The 20,401-nt window shown below is 35.6% G+C and overlaps 1 protein-coding gene and 1 pseudogene across 5 annotated transcripts in view; one reads left to right on the top strand and one right to left on the bottom strand.

Annotated features, from left to right (window-relative positions):
- Nucleotides 1-3,912: 3,912 nt before the first annotated feature.
- On the bottom strand, nucleotides 3,913-6,193 carry LOC125216823 (putative membrane protein At1g75140 pseudogene; annotated as a pseudogene).
- Nucleotides 6,194-8,604: 2,411 nt separating this feature from the next.
- ATM (Serine/Threonine-kinase ATM-like protein) overlaps nucleotides 8,605-20,401 on the top strand; it is a 30,736-nt gene continuing 18,939 nt past the window's right edge. For 2 of the 5 annotated variants that reach the window (XM_089067186.1, XM_089067187.1), the window contains exons 1-26: nucleotides 8,605-8,911; nucleotides 9,407-9,515; nucleotides 9,596-9,739; nucleotides 10,260-10,421; nucleotides 10,509-10,704; nucleotides 10,818-10,974; nucleotides 11,059-11,198; nucleotides 11,275-11,362; nucleotides 11,703-11,806; nucleotides 12,633-12,731; nucleotides 12,821-12,877; nucleotides 13,020-13,107; nucleotides 13,525-13,599; nucleotides 14,028-14,069; nucleotides 14,202-14,272; nucleotides 14,548-14,596; nucleotides 15,325-15,396; nucleotides 15,810-15,956; nucleotides 16,052-16,141; nucleotides 16,240-16,427; nucleotides 16,786-17,392; nucleotides 17,468-17,539; nucleotides 17,620-17,784; nucleotides 18,752-18,877; nucleotides 19,055-19,182; nucleotides 19,915-20,071. In XM_089067186.1, the coding sequence (XP_088923312.1) occupies nucleotides 8,834-8,911; nucleotides 9,407-9,515; nucleotides 9,596-9,739; nucleotides 10,260-10,421; nucleotides 10,509-10,704; nucleotides 10,818-10,974; nucleotides 11,059-11,198; nucleotides 11,275-11,362; nucleotides 11,703-11,806; nucleotides 12,633-12,731; nucleotides 12,821-12,877; nucleotides 13,020-13,107; nucleotides 13,525-13,599; nucleotides 14,028-14,069; nucleotides 14,202-14,272; nucleotides 14,548-14,596; nucleotides 15,325-15,396; nucleotides 15,810-15,956; nucleotides 16,052-16,141; nucleotides 16,240-16,427; nucleotides 16,786-17,392; nucleotides 17,468-17,539; nucleotides 17,620-17,784; nucleotides 18,752-18,877; nucleotides 19,055-19,182; nucleotides 19,915-20,071 (3,411 nt within the window). In that variant the 5' untranslated portion in view covers nucleotides 8,605-8,833. Of the gene's footprint in view, nucleotides 8,912-9,406; nucleotides 9,516-9,595; nucleotides 9,740-10,259; nucleotides 10,422-10,508; nucleotides 10,705-10,817; nucleotides 10,975-11,058; nucleotides 11,199-11,274; nucleotides 11,363-11,702; nucleotides 11,807-12,505; nucleotides 12,530-12,632; nucleotides 12,732-12,820; nucleotides 12,878-13,019; nucleotides 13,108-13,524; nucleotides 13,600-14,027; nucleotides 14,070-14,201; nucleotides 14,273-14,547; nucleotides 14,597-15,324; nucleotides 15,397-15,809; nucleotides 15,957-16,051; nucleotides 16,142-16,239; nucleotides 16,428-16,785; nucleotides 17,393-17,467; nucleotides 17,540-17,619; nucleotides 17,785-18,751; nucleotides 18,878-19,054; nucleotides 19,183-19,914; nucleotides 20,072-20,401 lie in introns of those variants that run through there. The other 3 variants (XM_089067188.1, XM_089067189.1, XM_089067190.1) reach the window with 3 other exon arrangements.

Here is a 20,401-nt window from a genome sequence, read left to right on the forward strand (position 1 = left end):
AATATTTACTTCACTATAAGTGAGTTTTGTTTCGTTGAAAACTTCTTGGTTCACCATACTTATTTCGCTACGTACCTATTTTTTAGTTTAGTACAAGTGTGAATTAGTTCACTGATAACATGTTTTTAGTTCATTGTGTACTTATTTTAGTTAACTGTGATTGCGAATTGATTGATTCATTTCTTTAGTTGTGTACTTCATACCAACAATTAATTAGTTTATTTGTGAACTATATTTTGTTAAATATCATTTGTGAACAAAAGAGCTACTAAAAATCAACTGAATCTATATACCTATGAACTACATAAATAAAAATTTTGAACAAAATATTAATGTAAGTTATGAAACTATTGAATGTAAATCAACCGAATAGGTATTACACTGAACTGAATCATGTTATGAACTATATCAGTTTCTACAATTGTTTCATTCTCCATACATGCATAAGCTTCCCCTACTCTTTATTTTTTCTCTTCGTCTTTCGTCTTTCTTTACGTATATCAACAACTTCCAAAAGATTCACCGGTTATCCTATAATATAAAGAAAGTAAAAAATGGTTAATAACAACATTCAAACACAATATACTTGAACATAACAACATTCAAACACAAAAAAGATTACTAATAACATGCATCACAAACACTTCACTCTAACCATGAAATACTTCACTCTAAGCACATTTTACTTCACTGAGATGAAAAACAGATCACTAACATGCCTCACAAACACTTCACTCTAACCAAAGAATACTTCACTCTAAGCACATTTTACTTCACTAAGATGAAAAAACAATGCACTATAAGTATGGATCACAAACACTTCACTCTAACCATGAAATACTTCACTTTAAGCACATTTTACTTCACTGAGTTGAAAAAACAGATCACTAATAACATGCATCACAAACACTTCACTCTAATCATGAAATATTTCACTCTAAGCACATTTTACTTCAATGAAATGAAAAACATATCACTAATAACATGCATCACAAACACTTCACTCTAACCATGAAATACTACATTATAAGCACATTTTACTTCACTGAGATGAAAAAAACATTGCACTATAAGCATGGATCACAAACACTTCACTTTAACCATGAAATACTTCACTTTAACCACATTTTACTTCACTGTGGTGAAAAACAAATCACTAATAACATGGATCACGAACACATCATGCTAACCATGGAATATTTCACCCTTTCCTAAGCACATTTTACTTCACTAAGATGAAAAAACAGATTATTAATAACATGCATCACAAACACTTCACTCTAACCATGTTACTTCACTTTAAGTACGTTTTACTTCACTGAGATGAAAAAACAGATCACTAACAACATGGATCACAAACACTTCACTCTAAGCACGTTTTTACTTTACTGAGATGAAAAAAAATAATATAGTTCACTCGTACACAACACCAATTCATTCACGTAGAATGAACCAAATAGAGAAACAATTGAAGTGAAAATTACAACATATCTTCAGTTTTGTCCTTTTTTTCATTAGTTTCTACGGAGTGAACTAATAATTCTCTCCTATTTTTCATTAGTTTCTGCAGCAACAGATTCAAATAGAAAACAAATGAATTTTTGAACCAGATTCAACAAATCAAGAACCCGATCCAACAAATCGATAGCAAATAATAAAACATAACAAAATTTGAAAACCAATCGAAAAATAAATTCAATAAATAAAAAAAATTACAAATTACCTTTAGTTTTCCCCTCTTCTTCATGACTATCCTTACCATGGGAAAATATGATAAATTGACTAAACCCTAGCTATAGAATGAGGAAGAAATCGCAGAATCGAAGTGGAAATCCCATCACTTTGGAGAGAATTAGAGCGAGAACGAAATCTGGAAATGGGGAAGCAAATTGAACCCTATATCATTTAAACCATTGAAAAGTCTATTATGCCCCCGCATTCTAATAGTGAACCGAATCATTCACATAGTTAATTCTGCTTCAATTTCGAAAACCATATGGGTAAATACCAGCTCTTGATTTCTTAATCTTGTGGCTGAGATTTATTCTCTAGTTATACACTTTATGGGCACTTGCCCCATATCACTACTCAATTATATTAATTTTATCCCCATAACTAATTTAATTCTAGACAAATTCTTTTTCATTTAAGGATATTGACATCTAATATCATTAAACTTTCAAAAAGTTGGATTTTTCCCACGAACTTTAAAGCTGGCAAATAATATCACGAACTTTACCCCGAGTTTATTTTTTCTCACGAATGAAAAAATTCATGTTATTTTAATAGATCGAAGAACAATTTTGGAGGGTGTGCTTCAAGAAAAACTATCTTCAAAGATTGAAAAACTTGAAACTCTCAAAATTGTTGTCGAGAAATTACGAAAACAAATCCGTATCATAATATTATTTGTGGGAATTTTTTCATTCGTGGAAAAAAAAACAAACCAGGGGTAAAGTTCGTGATATTATTTGTCAATTTTAAAGTTTATGGGAAAAATCCAACTTTTTGAAAGTTTCGTAATATTAGATGTCAATACCCCTTTCATTTATCATACTATATTATAGGAATATCTCACTATTATTTTATCTAACAAATCAAATATCAATTAACATGATTAATTAGTAATTACACTTTCTCACGTGCTTATAAGATTAGTGGGAGAGAAAACCAATGTTGACAAATCATACTAATAAAATGCGCAGATTTTACCTCAAATATTACTACTATATTATTATTTTGTGAATCAACCAAATCTTTGATTTGGTTGCCGTCTAATCGATGCAATATGAATATAATAAGTTCACACAACTTTTAACATATCCAATATTTTTTTAAATAGGGCAATTTATATCTAAATCTCTACTTGATCAATAAGATTTAAAAAACATCATTAGATTTGATCATTAGAGCTGACGTTAATTCCACATTGTGATAACTTCATCTTAATCCTTTAGGATTGGACTTTACTATCATTCTTCTTCAGTTATCTATTATTAAATACGACCATCGCACCGCTTTTGCCTTCCAATGATGATGACGACATTTTTCACCATGTCTGACCCTACAAGTTTTGTTTCTTGCATCCGCTATTGAAATACATGTTTTGTTCATATATAAAGAAAAAAAACAGAGCTATTTATATAAATAGATTATAAAAAAATATAGATAATGAATAGTGTTTGGTGGACAAAATAGTTAGATGTGAATAATAGGCATGCGTGAGCGCAGGAGAGGCGACAAACAAACATGAATTCCATCATCTTTCAATACCATTGACGCATCCAAATCTAAGACACAATCCTTTTTATCCGTCAAATAAAATTGCATACGGTTTTGATGTCGGAAAATAGTGGATTTATTAATAAAACCATTTATTGATATATTATGAAATACTTTGATATCATTTGATTGGATGGTTAAGGGTTCTTTTAATCAATCTAGAGAAACCAACCTTGTAATCATTTGATTAGAGGTACATACAAATATTAACCCTTTTTTATGTGCTATGGATTGCATGTGCAATGGTAAATTGATTACGATAACTTTCGAAAGAAAACTATGATTATTGATCATGAATTACATTCAAACTCAAAAATATGACTTGCGTTGATACGATTCTATTTGTGTTGATATAATTAATCGTTGATACGACTATATTTGCGTTGACATAATCATAAAGACACAAACTTGATAACACACGATAATGACACGAAGCAACTATGTATTCAAGAAAGTGACTATTTTTTATGCTATCTTGTAAGGATCAAATTTTATTCTAAATTATATACTTTCATACAAATTGGACCTTATTTATATTCTGAAAATGAGATTGAGCTTGAGATTGAGCTTAGTGAATTATACATCATGCTAGTTTAATATGTTAAAAACTTTATGTTCTTAGATTTCACATGTGAAAGTGCTACCGATCTCCACTCAAATTTGCCAATTTTTTTTTGTTCGATATAATGTAATACAAATGATAGAGCCAAGTGCAGAGGTAAACCTCAGTTGCTATCATCCACTACTTGGCTAATTACAAAGAGGTTGTTTCCCTTCTCATCGGAACAGCCTGAGCTTCGACTTTCGACCCCTGATACTTCATTTCTCCTGCTCTGAAACGAGGGTCAACGGGCGAAGGTCTAGCATCTGTATCAAGACTAGGTCTGTAGTGATTCGTTACAGGCTTAGAATCCGTGTCGGTGCTAGGCCTGTAGTGATTCGGGGCGGGTCTAGAATCCGTGTCAGCGCCACCTGGCCTGTATGGATTGGTTGCTCCACCGGAATACCGCGGTGGAGAGACATACCGCGATGAGCCTCTCAGACCACTGCCTTTCAGCTCCATGATTTCAGAGCTTCTTGAAGACTCCGTGAAGGATCTGTCTCTGTCGCCTGTGGCTGAACCTAACGGAGCTCCACTGGTGACGGATGCTGAGGTGAAGGGGTCATCGGGGCCCCAAGAGGTGAGCGCCTCCTTCTTGTTCGCGAAACAATGCCAAGCTCCAAAGAGGAAGAGGACGAAAAACATGACTGGGCTCGTCCACAGGATGCTGTTGAGCTCGTTCTTGAACGAGGGGAGATTGGAACGATACATGGCTACGTATCCGTTTCCAAGGCTGAGGACCATGAGCTTCTCGTAGTCACTGGTGATCAAGGGCACGCCTGTTTTCTTCTCCGTGATCTGTTGCTGGTTTAGGAAAGGCGCGATGATCTCATCAAGGCCGGCAGAGAACAAGAGGCGAAGCCCACCAGCGCGGACATATTGCTGAGACGAGACGTTGTACACATAAACCTTGTCCCTGTTAGCAATCAATACATAGCCTTTGATCGCATGCAAGGCCAGAGGCTCATCGATGTCCAGCTTCCTCTTTGACCTCACCCGACACTTGAAGTTCATCACGTCGCCTAGCAGAAAAATCTGAACAAAGTCCCCTTCCCCCGTCAGCCCATAGGCCTTCGACCGGTCCGTGGCATCAAAAACATAACTCTTAGCAAAAGAGCTGTTCAAACCCTCGCATTCTATCTCCTTAAGCTTCATCGTCCTCAAGTCCAATGAGCCCGCACCAGTATCCGTAAGAAACAACATACGCTGCTTCAAAAACGCAACAGGCCGTTTACTAGGCGTAGCAGTACCATACAACGTCCCATCCTCCTTAAACACCATGATCTTCCCACCCTTGTCTACTGCCAAAACGTACCTCCTCCTCCCAACATAGTGAACCTCCACAATGCTAATCCGCAAACCCCAAGACTCCGGGATCTCAAACTTCCCTACTCGCTCCACATGAAGAGAGCTCCATTCATCACCACTCAACATCTCCCACACCCGATGCATCACAATAGCGCCATTTTCATGGCCCGTGACAATCATAGTCTCGTTCTTGTGAAGCGACAAGTAAGAGACAACGACAGAAATTGGCGAGGGCTTCTCCCCCTCGGGGAAGGCCTCGAACTCTAAGGCAACCTCTCCACTCCTCAAAAACAAGTACAACTTTCCCTTATCATCCCCAACAGCAAAGTACTTGCTCAAACCCTCAAAATCCTTATTTGGCAACATATTAATACAAGTAGGGCTCGAACTCAACTTAACAGCCGATACAAACTGAAACTTCTCAACCCAAAATGTGTTATACTTAGTCACTATCGTCGGCTCCAACTCCTCCCCACCTCCTAACCCCAAACCATCCTCTTCCTTAATTTTCTCAATACAGATTTCATTACCGTGTGGCGATAAAGATTGAATCTTTTTACTTTCCAAATCATCAGAAAGCCGGGATTCTAACCTATCAACAAGCTGGGTGAGGTTTTGGACCAATTCTTGAAGTTTCTCCAATTGGAAGTGGTGATTGCTTAACAAATTGTGATCAACACAAGTTTCCGCTAAAGGGTTGTCCTTTATCCTAAAAGGGATGTCATTTTTGGTGTCGGTTTCAATTACTGAGTTGGAATTTAGAGAGGGGTCGGATTCTTGTGATGCGAGGACAACGCAAAAAAGAGGTGGGAAACAAGACAAATCTGCGAGGAGTAAAGAAAGAGTTAACGAGAAGATTAACTTGCCTTTTCTGCTGCGAGAGACAGCCATTCAAGTTGAAATCTGGAGCAGAGCTTCAGCGATGGGCTGTGGGTTTTACTGTTAGCTTTGGATTTTGAGCGTTGAAGGTGAGATCTTGAAGAGTGAGAGAGGGCTATTTTGGTAACTTTGATACAGGTTTTGGGGAGTTTTGTGAAAATGGTGTTAGGAAAAGGGGTAGAGTTTAAATATTGTGATTTTGTATTATAGATAAAAAGAGGATTTTGGTGAATGAAGTACATTTTCTAATGGATTTTGGTGAATGAAGTACACTTTCTAAGGGTGGTCATTCGGTTGGTTAGTATAACGGTCGAACGGAATTGGTCGGTTAATCAACGAAAAAATCATTCAAAAGTAATGAGTGAGTCGATCCGTTTTACCATTCAATTAGGTAATTAATCGGTCGGTTAGAATCGGACAATCTATTGGTAAACGACAATAATGGATTACTTTTTTCGAAACTGATTTTATCTAGAAATTTCGTATGCTAATAACTTTTTCAATTTTTGTTTGGTCGTATTACATATTTGTGAAATGATCAAGTGTGAATGGAAAAGAAAAATATATTTAATTTTGATTTAAATTTATCTTCATTTGAATTTTAGGGGAAAACTATGATATGTAGTACAATAAAAGGAAATTGATTGACCATAAATGAAAAATTACTTGATCCATCAACCTAATTTTATTTAAATAAACATGTCACATATTGTGGGTAAGTGATTATTCAAGGCCAAAAATCTCACATGAAGTGTCCGTTAAACCTTTAAAATTTTTTGTTTATATATTCACACAGAAAATAGTTAAGCTCATAACAATATTAGTAATCCGAAAAAAATGAATCATAACTCAAAAGAGATAACGACAATTTATCCATAAAATAATCCATTGCATAGTTGTATCTCATTATGCACCAATACCATATTATTAAGAAAGAGAGACCAGAATCAACTGAAACATTAGGAACTTATAAACCATGATCATTTATAATTTAGAAAGCATAAAGGATTACTATGTTAGAATTTGCTAAAGATACAATAACAAATTAGTTTGTTCCCCTTTTGGCCGCTATGCTGCTATGGTGAGATCTACCACATAACATTATTATGTACCGAAGCGAAGCTTCTGTCCGCAGCCTCTCTCTGTCTAGAGGGGGGGGGAGCTATTTTCCGTTACAGGTGCCGCTTTTTGCATCTTCTAACTTCAAAAATGGGTTGTCCAAGGACCGATTGATGGTAGTATCAAAAACCAAATGGTGACTTTTTCCTATTTCCGCCTTCGCCACATTGTTCGTTCCATTTTCTCAACTCATTCATATTGGCTGCATCGAAGGAAACTGCTGGTCCCACCTAGAAAACAGTAACCAAATCGATATAGTATTAGTTCAGATTAAAACATAAAAGCTTTTGAAGGCAGACACATTCGTTTTAAAGGAATGTCACTCTCCTAGAATGATATGAAAAGCATAGTCCTAATAACAGCATGAGGCAATGGGAAGCCTTTGCATGACTTGGGTGGATTTTACCATGGTTTTAGCGTGAGTAAAATCATCCAACTTGAGCGGTCTGAGAAGCGGAACTCCATCAGATTTGCCACCTTGCACGTAGATCATAGAGATGCTAAGAACAAAGATAGTCAAATTGGACCTGGTGTTGCATTAAAATTTTCCTAACTTTATGTCATTGACTCCTTACAACATGAGCAACATTGTAAAGACATCAAAGCTTGGAAAACCTACGGCTAGATGAATAAAGGATCTTATCATAGGATAAGGCAATTTATAATGCATTGACTCACTCTAATAAGTTGATTGTAAAGTTAGCCTTTGTGACTACGACCAACAGACTGAAGGGTATAGTTATCACTGCAATGCGATGTTGAAGCTATGAAATAGAATTTGTATCGTTCACCTTGCTTTCTTCTTCCAACAACTCTTGGACAGGTCTATATGTTGCAGCAATACAGATGTCCTGCAATACAAAATGCGAAAACTGGTTAAGAAGTAAGTAGCGATTAACTCTGTTAGCGAAGTATGAAACTTTCATCACCTTCAGGTCGTTCCCATAATGTGTTCACGTGAGGAAGATGATAGGTTCGCATTTATCTTAGGGCATTCACCATAGCCCAGACTATATACCCGCCCTATCTCCCTTTTCATGAACCATGTCATCATTATCTTCAAGCCCATTATACCAGCAATGCCCATACTATAAAGTATAAACCGAAAAAAATGAATAGAGTACGAGAGAGAAGAAAAAAAGAACAGATAAAATATGAAAGATAGATAAAAGGTAGAGAGAATAGTAATTTAAGAGAAACTTTTCATTTTAGTTGCGGTTATTTTTTTTAGACACCCTAGAATAGAAAGATTAGACCATTTTTCATGGACAGAGGTAATATCAAAATAAAAACTTACCATCTGATTCGAGACATATCAATAAGAAAATATTATTTAAAATTAATTAGAATTTTGAATAATTTATCTACAGTACTTTAGTTTCTAGTTTCGAAGTGACGACGAACCAAAGACCAAATCCTGAAAAAACGCTTTCTGAACTTCCACCTCTCTCTCTTCTCAAATTGAAAAACCCATGAGCACGAGCTGCCGCTAAAACCTCACTGTGGCGGAAAACCAACACTCCTCTCTCCACCATCCACCTCCTACTTTCCCTCTCCACAGATTATCAATTTGCAGTGAACCCTTACCCCTTTCATCTGCGCCGGAAAAAATTACACAACAAGTCAGATGATCAGGAATCGACAATGAATACTAAAGTAACCTCCAGAGACATTCAGGAGATCATCACCAAACTCACCTCCGACAAGGCCAAACCTCGAGATGTAAATTTTTATGCATAACCATTTCCATTATGTGCCAATTGTGCGCCAATTTTGATTAACCTGAGGAATTAATCTCCAAAACGCAGCAGCTTATTTCAGTGGAAAATAGCGTATAACTGCTCCAAATGATTAGTTCATCACGATTTTACATTTTATCTACTTCAAGAGCCAGAATGAAGTGTATATTTAGTAATAGAGCTCAATTGCTGACGGGATATTAGGAAATCGTATGAACCTGATTGATTATTTGTGCAGTTGTGCTAATGTAGTAGGGTTGGAAATCAAAGTTTTGGCTCACCTGCTGCAGTTTCATGTTGTTTAGTACTTGTACTATTGCATGGAGGATTTAGAAAATATCTGAGATGAGCTTGTAATGCTAGACAATAACTTGTAGTTCTTCGATTGATGTCTTCAAGTTTATTAACCTTACAATTATTACTCATGCCTTCATATTTCCTTTTCCTTGTATTAACAGATACTTAATTTGTATTTTAGGAAGGGATAAAATTGTTGAATACATGGCTAGGGGGCGAGAGGTCTATTGGATTTTGTAGATATTTGTCTGATAGATCTTCGATGCTTGAACCTAATGAAATTCCACACTGTAAGTATATACTGACGTTAATTCTTATGCTATTAGTTGCTGAGACAACATTTTAAGTGCAATATTTGATTCTCATGTAGCTGAAAGCTGGCCATTTCTAGTCAAAATTTTAATACAATGTTTGTCACTGGAGATCTCCTCAAGCAAGAAGAGGTTGCCGAAGCTGAATTTTGCAAAGACTCTTCGGATTGTCGTGCAACGAGCTGAAGATGATAGATTTTCTGGTTAGTCTCTGAAGATTTTGGTGAGGTTAAACTGCATGGTTGTATTTAATAATAAACGATTAATTTAGTTCTTTTGGTGCTTTCATCTTTTTCTTTTTTTTCAGGCCCTAAGTAAGTTTCAACTAACTTGTTTAATTTCTTCTAATTGATAAACTCCCACCTTCCCACAAGAATATTGGGTATGAGTTTTAATGCACAATTGGCAAAGTATGAGAGAAGTAGAAAGAAAACATAAATAAAGTATTGTTAGTGGACAATGGTCCCACCTCATTACCTCATTAGAGAGAAAAGATCTTCCAAATTTAGAAAGTGCATATTATTGTGGGATGGACTAAATAAGAAAGAGTGCATATTCTTGTGGGACGGAGGGAGTATTTATGTTTTTTGATCCCATATTCACCCCTGAAACACTCTAGCTCTGGGGAATCACGAAAGGGTCACCTTCAATATGGTTATCAAGTTGTATATATGTTTGTGTCCACTAAGTATCCACATGTTGTCTTGCCCTCTCTATTTGCAGGAAAGAGTTTTCCGCTTTTACCTGTGGCTAGGGTACTTTTCAACCACGTGTGGGATGTCCTTAAAGATGTTCCAAGCTTTCAATCTGAATATAGTGTTATCCTTCGTCATCTTTTGGCAGTCACGGAATATAGATTTCACATTCGGAAACGAGTATATTCTAGTGAGTACTTTTCTGGTTTAGATTGTCACTGTGCCAGTTAGAAACTTGAGCTTCTTACCGGAATTTTTATTTGTCTTAAATGAATAGATCTCGTACTTCTATACATGGAAAAGGTGGAAGCAAGCATGAGCAATGAAAACATAGGGCAATTAAACCCGAAGGAGGAAGTTTTCCGCTTCACCTTGACACTTCAATCACTTCTTGAAAACCCACCCGGAGATATTCCCGACGAGCTGCGAGAAGATATGGTTAAAGGTTTTGTTGGAATTTTTTCTCATGTAAGGTTAGATATTCTTGACTTTGTTTGATTGGCTGTCTTAATCTTCTTACTTGTAGTCTTTTGACAAATGATGGAAAGTAATTTATGCATGACATAAATTCAACTCTCATTGCCAGGGAAGAAGGAAAAATCTCAAGAAAACTCATCGAGTGCCTCAATATGTATCTGTTAAAGGATGGACCTAATTTGGGTTGCAAATCCCTTGAAATTCATGAAGCTGTACAACAATTTGTGTTCCGCTGCTGGTTTGCGACTCATGATCGGAGTCTTAAGGTACCTCTCTCTGCATTGATATTCATGGTTTTGTAAGAATTAATTAGATTTTTCGCTGTTCTTCTAAGTTTAATGCTTCTGTAGGATGTACTTGTTTGCTACGGGAAGCTGCAAATAAGTTTAACTAGGGGAGTGGTTGATGGGGCTGCTTTACTCGAACAACTTCTTGATATTGTTAGCAAGGAGCTGGACCAAATGAGTACTTCTGGAGCCAGTATCACCAGGTTAGAATTGTTCTATATGGCATTTAATGCTGGCCCATATATGTTATATTTTTAAACGAGTGGATGATGAATTCAGGAGTGATACAACTAAGGATGAAAAATGTGGACTCCTAACAAACTCACAGCACAACCTGGTGGAGCTTGCTGCCCTTGTCTTTTGCCGGGTACACTCAGTAGAAACTTAACTCAAACTCATTTCTCTATGACCCTCTTTGGTACATGATGTGGCTGTGTCCTAAACACAATATAGAGACTTATCTAGTTTGTTGAGGACTGATGAGTGCACTGGGCTTCTGCTAGCTAGTGTGCATAACTAGGTTAGGTTTTGTTTATTCATCCGAACCGACCTCTTAATCACAGTTATACCAAGCAATACTATATAGAAGATGTTCTGGGTTATTAGTATATGTATTCAAGAACTAAATTTGCTCATTTGCTGAGGAACTTGAGCTAAAACATCTGGAGATATTCTGGTCATCAATGCTTTTACTTTTACCTTTCCAGGCTTGCACTCATGCATCAAAAACACCAAATGCTGAAAAACGAGGCAGGAGGGAGCATATTGTTGTCCAGATAAAAGAGAGGCTCATTGAGGGGAAATGGTCATGGTATGTGTAAATAGATTGAAGCATTTGTTGAGGAACTACATATCAAACTTATAGCGCCTATTAGCTGGAATAATGTGATCTGAATTTGCACTCTGTTTCTTAATTGATTAACATTATATTTCTGAAATCTCATTCTAAAATTTTGAATATCGGGTAAGAAATTTCTTGTCACACACACAAAGAGTAAAATCAGAATTCAAATGGAGGTGAAGCAGGGTAGTACTTAAAGGTAAGTGGAGCGGTGAAAACAATGACAATTTCATTGCTTCTTTCCATTTCCATGGAACCTTTTCAACAAATTTAAAATCTCAAAGAGGGCAAATCTTAATCATAAATATTCCTGAGAAAAAAATAATTATAATGGCAAAATGAGATCATGAGTAGCATTGAATCAAGGATATAGTACTCAACAATAAGTAGAGCAATGGAACCACTGGTAATTTCATTGTTTGTTTCCATTTTTTGCATAATTTCCATTTTGTTCATAAGATTATCATGAGTGTGAGCCAATGAGGTTTGTTAAAGGAATTGAATCTAGGATTTGTGGGTCTGCTCTCCTGTAACTCCTTTTAAAGAGAGTTTTTACTGTTGTTAATATCATTTTTTCCATTTGTCGAACTGATCTTGAAAGCATTTCTGCCAACCACACTTCAATTATTCTCTCGTGGCTTTCGCTGCTATGAAAATCGCCTCCTTGTGATGTTCTTCAAAGAAGATACTTGTGTATGTACATTTGACTTGATCGGCTCTGTCAAAAGAAACAAACAAATGAATTACACTTATTTATTGACAATCTTGGATCATATTATTTTTTCCCTTGCAACAGGCATGCTGCATTCTGTTGTCTTATTTACAAATATTCAGATCGTGTAAAGAGAAGTCTTTTCAGTTATTGGTTTGGAAGCATATCTGCGAACTTTGAGAGGTAGAATTTTTGTTGGATTTTTGATACAGGTGTCTATATGTTCCTTCACTTTTGCTGTATGAGACTCCCCTACTTTGTTTTTCTTGCAGAATAATTAACAATGTTAGTATTGAGCATTCATATGACGGTCTTTTATGGACTTTGAGGTAAGATGCTTTCGACCAATAGTTTCACCTCCATTCAAATTCTAGTCAAACTATTGTTTTGATTTATGAAATTTTCTAATGTCTTTAATGCTGTTTTTTTTTTTTTAAAAAATTTCTAAAACCTATTTAATTGCATTTGAAGGAGCTTGCTAAAACTTTCCTCCTTGCTACATTTCGCTGCTCCAAACATGGAATTTTCACCAAAGGCTTCTTGTCCTGCCAAGAATGAGGTAGACTAAACTATCTGATTGAACTTTAACGAATTTTAAATTTTTTGGGGTGTTTTTCTGTGGTATACTTTAATGCTTATGAAAGTGTGGACGGTACACATGTTGAAGTCAGGTACCTGGTTGCTTATCAAGTTAGATTATTTGAGAAATGAAGCTATAGCTTATTTGGCTTATGAATTGTCGCATTGTTACAATGCTCTTTTTATTTCGTGAATTGGTCTAGGCATGAGAAAAAATGACTAATTCTCTTCATGTATTAACCTCTATTATTTTCTTAGTTTCATTTATTATCACTTATTAGTAGCTTATTTTGTAATTGAACGGTGTTTTTAAATGCACTTGTGCAATATTCGAAAAAGCATTGTTTTACTGCAGTGATTTGAGTTGGCTTTTAACCCTTTTTGAATTATGTTGCAGGTTGAGAAAGACTGGAATGTGATATGGAGTTCTCTCATTCGGAGTTTGCCTGCATTTGTAAATGTCACCTTAATTGTAAGTACCTGGACATGTAAATTTGAGTAATGTTTTTAGTTTGATGGCTTTGCTTATTTTTGGCAATATCACCCGGATGTCTTTGACTCTTTCCAGTGACTACTCTTTCTTTCTTAATGATTTACTTCTAAAGTTGGTGAGGAAAATATAGGGAACTGCCTCCTGTAAACCAGAAACTTATTTCATCCTCATGTATGACATGTATATCCTAGACACTAGTCAATAAAAAATCTCTATTTATTTAGATTTCCCATATGTCTTTCTTTGCTGACTCCAACATCTAGTTAGCAATGCTGAAAGTTGCATAATGACAACATTGAGAGTCCACTTCCTCTACATATTAATCACCTGTCAGTTGTCAATTTAATTTATTAGGCCAAGCTTGGTGTTTGACGGCCTTGGTGATCCTTTTTACACGTAATATGCAGGTTGATGCTGCTTTGATGCTCCTTTGCAACATTATGTTGAGTGTAAGACCTCGATAACTGATTCTTTGAATACTTTTTACCTGGATCATAGTACTTTTTTGTGCTATTGATGGTTTATAGTCTAATCTGTTGATTTCATTCTCAACAGCCATGTTTTCTTTTCCGTTTTAACAGGATACAAAAGATTCATATATTGTTACTCCTGAGATATGGGACCTTCGTGTCTTTAAACGCTCACCTTCCGTGTGAGTTATTGACCTTTAAGAATTGGCATATTTACCTTGCATCTCATCATCTTTGTTGTTTCACATGGTGCTAATTGTTAAAAGTGGAAGATTGTTTGTTGATTCTGCAAACTTGCATCTCTTAAGTTGTTAATGATTTTCTTAATATTATTTGTTTATATGTATACCCCGTATATTAATATGCCAATTTGCACGCATTAGAATGTCTGACAGATATCCTGATTCATCCCTTGAACTAAATATTATTTCTGGATCTAATTTTTGATATGCATCAGGTCTGTTTTATTCTTCATCTCATGCTACTTTTCCAGCAAAGCTATTCAAGTAAGATTCTCAGGCCTGTCTTATTTGTTGTTTTAATACATGTCCCTTAAAATATGTTTTCATTCTTGCTCATATTACATTCGATCTGTTTTATATAAAAGACAAAGCAGTATGCCTTGTATGAGTTAAAAAACTTTATTTTAAGCTCAGAATATTATGATGTTGTATTGTAATTACTCCCTCCATCCACGAAAAATAGTCCTATTTGTGGACGGCACGGGTTTTAAAGAGATATTGGTGAAGTAAGAAAGGGGAGAAAAAGTAGATAAAGTAGGATAGAGAGAGAAAAAGTAGGTAAAATATGAGAGAGAGAGAGAGAAGATGTTGATAGTTAAGTAGGTATAAGTTGTAAATAAATGGGAATGTGGGGGTAATAATTTGAGAGAATTTTTTTTTTTTTTTTTGAAATAAGACTATTTATCGTGGACACCCCAAAATGGCAAGATGAGACTCTTTTTTGTAGACGGAGGGTGCATATTATTCTGGAGCTAATAATTTGCGAGAATAGGTTTGGTTAGGATTCAACTATTAACAAAGTTCAGCTATCACACCATTAAAAGTAAATGTAAATTGAAAATATTTCCATGCTAGGTGAGTATGGAGTAGTTGTTGTCTGTTGTCCTCCTTTGAGTCCTCATGACAGTAATGATGTTAGAGTTTACAATGATGGTGTTAAAGACTGGGAGACTTAATTAAATAACTTTAAAATTCTTTCTCATTCTCTGTAGGGTGATACTCGGGATGCTCTTTTTCTCAGACAAAACATGTTACGAACAGTTTTGGCTTCTTTCAACTTAAGGGTAATCTCTTCTTGGATGTTCCAACATTATTCAATCATTTTATATACTTCTTGAAGATGCATAGATAATCCTTCCTCATACAGTTTCGATACATTTTTGTTCATTTTCCAAGTCTACATCTGGTATTTGTTAATATTACTTGATGCAAACATTTATATTATTGGTATGGTATCAAGTTAAACTATAGTTGATGTTAACAGTTAATTCTTAATCAATTATCTGATATATCTAATTATCTCAAACTAGTTTTTCTTTTAATTTACAATAATTGTGAAAAAGTCAATGACCAATTTTAAATAAATGGTACTATCATATTTCCTATTTTCCTCAAGTTTGTGAGTCAGTGGGTGTGCATTGGGTGAAGGACGTGGGTATATTCATTCATAACTTTATGTTGATGTACTCTTACATAGGAATGCACATCATTGAACGAGCGGTTGGTAGTTTTAATACCAGCTGCTTTGTATGCCCTTAGTGTTGGTTCTGCTCCTCCAATAAATGAGGCTCAAGGATATTCACAGCTACTCTATGTGTCCGAGGTTATGGAGGAACGGGCTAAGGTATGTACTTACATTTTGTTCTTGAATGCTAAACTAAATATATCTGTGCCATTATGGCTGCATAGTGCTGAGAGATGATTGCAATTCGGTGGTAGGATGAGGAACATTCACTCGAAAATTTGCATGGATTTTTTGACTGCTCAGTGGATGTCCTTGCAAGGATCGATGATGATTCTGGTCAAAGGGTTCTGTATCTATATTCTCTTTTATTTTTATTCTTCCTTCTGAATAATCTGTGGCATTTTTTTTGTATCTTGCTAATGATTTACTTTGATAATTTTAGGTCAGTCTTTCAGAGAACTGGCAAAATATGCATTTACCCCGAGAATTAAGAGATCAGCTGCTTCCTGAGATGGAAAATTATATTATAGAATGTATGATGGATAAAGAAATTGAAAACATGCAACTGTTTGAACTCATCAACGCATGTGCTCTACTGTCAAATTTCATGTATTGCTCTTATGCAACAAGGTAGCTTTTCCACTTCAATTGTTCTATGTGTTCTACATGTTGAGCAGTAATTTAGTCATGAATCCTCGACCTCTGCTCAAGTGCATTAAATTATTCTGTATATGCATTCATCCAGTTTTTTTTATTTTTCCCCGCACTATTTTTATTTTCTCAACATGTCACTGAAGAACTGTTTGGATGCCTGCTGAATCTTTGTTCCCTGTCCCCTTGTGCTAGCACTGGACTCACTTTTAGTAAAAACTCAATTCTTCGATCGGGTTGTGAATTTTTTCCCTTCCGTTCTTTATGTTAGATATCATAACTTGATATATATGACACATTCTGATCTTCATGTTTTTTATGTAATAAACATATACAGGACCAGAGAGGCGGTCTCCCCATTATTTTACAAATTGGGTGAAGTTGTAGTGGAATTGCTGGATCAATCCATTTTAGTGGTTGATAAAACCTTCAATGATATTATATCTGGTTGTTTAGGCGCCGACTCCTTTTTTGATCACACACAGATGACAGTGACTTCACTTAAAAGCTTTATCTGCTCACCTCTGCTTAGCATATGTCAGGAGAAAGGTGAAATTATTACGGAATTATATCCTAGAATCATTCAGTCTTCTGAGGAATTTTTGAAAACCCTGGCAAAACTGTATGATGCATGTTCGGGGTGCAGAAGGAACCCTAGTGGGAAAAAAACCCATACTGACTTAACGGAGACTACATCCCTTCATGATCTCGTGCCTTTGAGTAAAAGCAAAAGCTTGATTTTAGACATGGAATTGGATATGAATAGTGGATCTGGTGACATAGATAGTTTAACTGTTGACGGTGATGAGACTTCTGCAGTCTCCACTTCATCAGCAAATCAGAAAATGGACCTTCTACTAATCATTTCGAAATTTTTCTCAATTTTACCATTAGTGACATGGGAAATCTTGTTTTCCCTTAAGGAGAAAGAGACTAATCCAAAGGTAAATTATGATACTCTCCCTGTCGTCTATATTTTCAATTATTTACTCACCATCTGATCTTTGGTGATGGAGCAGGTTTCTGAGAAGTTCCTATTCATTCTCTGTGAGCATCCTCACTGGTCTTCCTCCAGACAGCTGTCAGATTTGGTAAGCTGCTTATATCAGCTGTTCATTAAATAATTATGATTTGATTGATAATTTCTGAAATAATTTTTTTCCCTCTGCAGGTTAAGTCTATGGCAGACACTATACAAATGTGGGAGAATTATAAGCTCCACAATTCACATATCCTAGGTGGCATTTGTAGTTTGGTGAGAAGCCTTCTAGTTACAGATGGATCTGGGAAACATAAGAATATCACTCATACTTCACGGGAGAGCATGTCTGAAGAGGTATATCACTGATGCCTTGTTGAGCTAGTGCCTTTTGCATTCACAATCTGCTTCAAGTTCCTCCAGAGTCAGGGTTTTATATTCAGTTATATTGTTTCTTGGGGAAAGTGAACTTTAGAGATCTTAGTACAAACAGAGCAAATGTGATCCTTCTTTAGTCTTTATGTAGGGTCTCTAGCCTTTACCTAGAACTAGAATGATGCTGTAGTCAGGTGTTCTCCTATTTGACTATGTCGACATTAATTCACCTACTGTGAAGACTATGAAGAGATATAGCCAAGGGTAGATAGGGAGTGGGAATTGATAGGAAGTGTATTATGCGGCAATATCACACCATTGGTCAATTTGGATGAGCCATGAGGCCATATCTAGGAGTATACTCCTTGTGGATTGCTTATTATATTACATGCACCATTTTTCTAAATTATGCTGACTAATAGCTTTGATTTGGGTGAAAGGTGAAAAGAATAGAAAACCTTTGTAATACTTTCCTGACAAACTATCAAGTTATGTCATGAAATGGTATATTGATGCTAGGGTGTTGGCATGAGTATTAGTTGGACATGATCATCTTCTCTTGGAACTTGGTAGAATTTATTAACGCTCTACAAGAACTAGATGAGTAACTAATGGGAATTTTTTAAACTGCAACAACTTAAAGAAGTTCTCTTAATAGCTATCTAATTTATTATCTGTACACTGGATTGATCATTTGCACCTTCATTTGTTTCAAATTGATGTTTGTAACTTTCTAGCTCTTTCCACCAAAAGGTCGTTCTATACTTCTTTCTTGACAGATGGAGTACAGTAGTTTGATGCCATGGTTGGTGTATCTGCATTTTTCTCCTTGTATAGCAATGAACTAGTTGCCTGGAACATAATAGTTATTTTATTTTGCTTTCGTATCCATCAACATTTCCTGGATATATAACTACTATTCTTTAATTTAGTTTGTTGGTCTACTCAGTGTTTGATTTCTCTTGGAGATTTGGTGCATAGAATCTCAGCTGATGGTTTTGCCGATTGGTATGACCGCACTAAGCTTATTGGCTGCATATGCGATTTTGTATCATTTAGACCTCAAATTGCTCAGGTAATCAATGATTTCTAGTTGATGACACTGCAAGTATCACACAATAAACTCAATTCATTTGCTTTCTCTTTTATTCATTTATTGCTCAATACTCATATCGTCTAATATTCTCTTTTATTCATTTATTGCTCAATACTCACATGGTCTTAAATTTTCATATATCATGTTTGGAACCAGTCAATGATTGAGAAGCTGTTTATGCTGCTCCACGATCCTGATTATCGAGTTAGATTTTTCTTAGCATGTCGGATCAGTGTCCTTTTTGAGACATGGGATGGCCATGATGAGCTCTTCCAAGATGTATGGTAGGTTAAAATCAAAAATATTCTACTGCACAATCTCAGTCTTCATAAACAGTTTAATTTTTTTTTTGAGTTTATAGAGAAAAGTAAAGGATAATGTTATCGTTCAAGTTTTCACTTATGTACTTACTGTCTTCAATTGAATACAAATTTGCGAGGGAGAGAGATGGGGTGAGGGGAGAGGGAAAAGGAGAGTGATAATATATTTAGTCCGTCGGTAAAATAAATTTAATCTTGATACCAATCATAGATCCCTTAAGAAGAATAGGCAGTGATGCGTACTTCTAGTTTAAGGGCAGTGTACGGAAGGACGTAACAAGCACCATAACATTAAACTTTATGGTGCACAGGGTATGTATTTTCAAAGTTTGATGATGATAATTTCATTTTGGTTTCAGTCAGTGTATGTTCAGAAGTGAACCACTAGAATTTAAATGATCGGAACTCACTAAATTGCAAGAGTCGTATCATGCCTAATAATGAAAAACTTTAGTTCCACAGAAAGGTAATAAGTGGTGGAGTACCAAATAAAGGCATAATATGAATTATTATTGTGTAAAGCCTCTAGTCAAGAGAGTGGACTGCCTTCAGTTGCATAAATATTGTCTTGTTGAGTCTGTAGAATTTCCTCTTCCTTTTGTGCTGTTTTTTATTTTTTTTATTTTTTTTTATTTTTTTTATCATTTCTTTATTTTATCATTTTAAAATACTCAAAGTCAATATATCTTATTTCAGTTCAAATTTTGGTGTGAAATTGGTCATGGCGTCAAATGGAAGAGTTGTAACAGCTGATAAAGTTTTACCTGCTGGTCCCCAGCCTGCTCCAATGATGGAAACTACTATAATAACTCTTATGCACCTTGGACTGCACAGTGAAAAAATGGAGTTAGAGGTACTTTTAGTCCTCCTTCCCTCCGTGATTCACCTATTGTTTTATTATCTGATCGGCAGGTTTGAACATTGGACCCACTAAGATGGAGTGGCATAGGCATCTAATTTTGTACAGTTTTATGAATTGCCTCAATTTAGGTGCTGCATGCATGTAGGTGGTAGTTTGGTTATGCTCAAACACCAAAACAATATCTATCTATTGTCTTCCTAAATTTTTGGAAATTTAAAATCTGTTGATCAAATAAGCCATTCCAGTTCCAGTAAGTAGACTTGATCGCTGGTTGGTCGTTACTTCGTTTATTCTATTTAGCATGACAATTATGGACAACTG

The sequence above is a fragment of the Salvia hispanica genome, chromosome 3, assembly GCF_029641045.1.
Source record: "Salvia hispanica isolate PSC_SH4W2 chromosome 3, Shi_PSC_v1, whole genome shotgun sequence".
NCBI classification, from domain to species: domain Eukaryota; kingdom Viridiplantae; phylum Streptophyta; class Magnoliopsida; order Lamiales; family Lamiaceae; genus Salvia; species Salvia hispanica.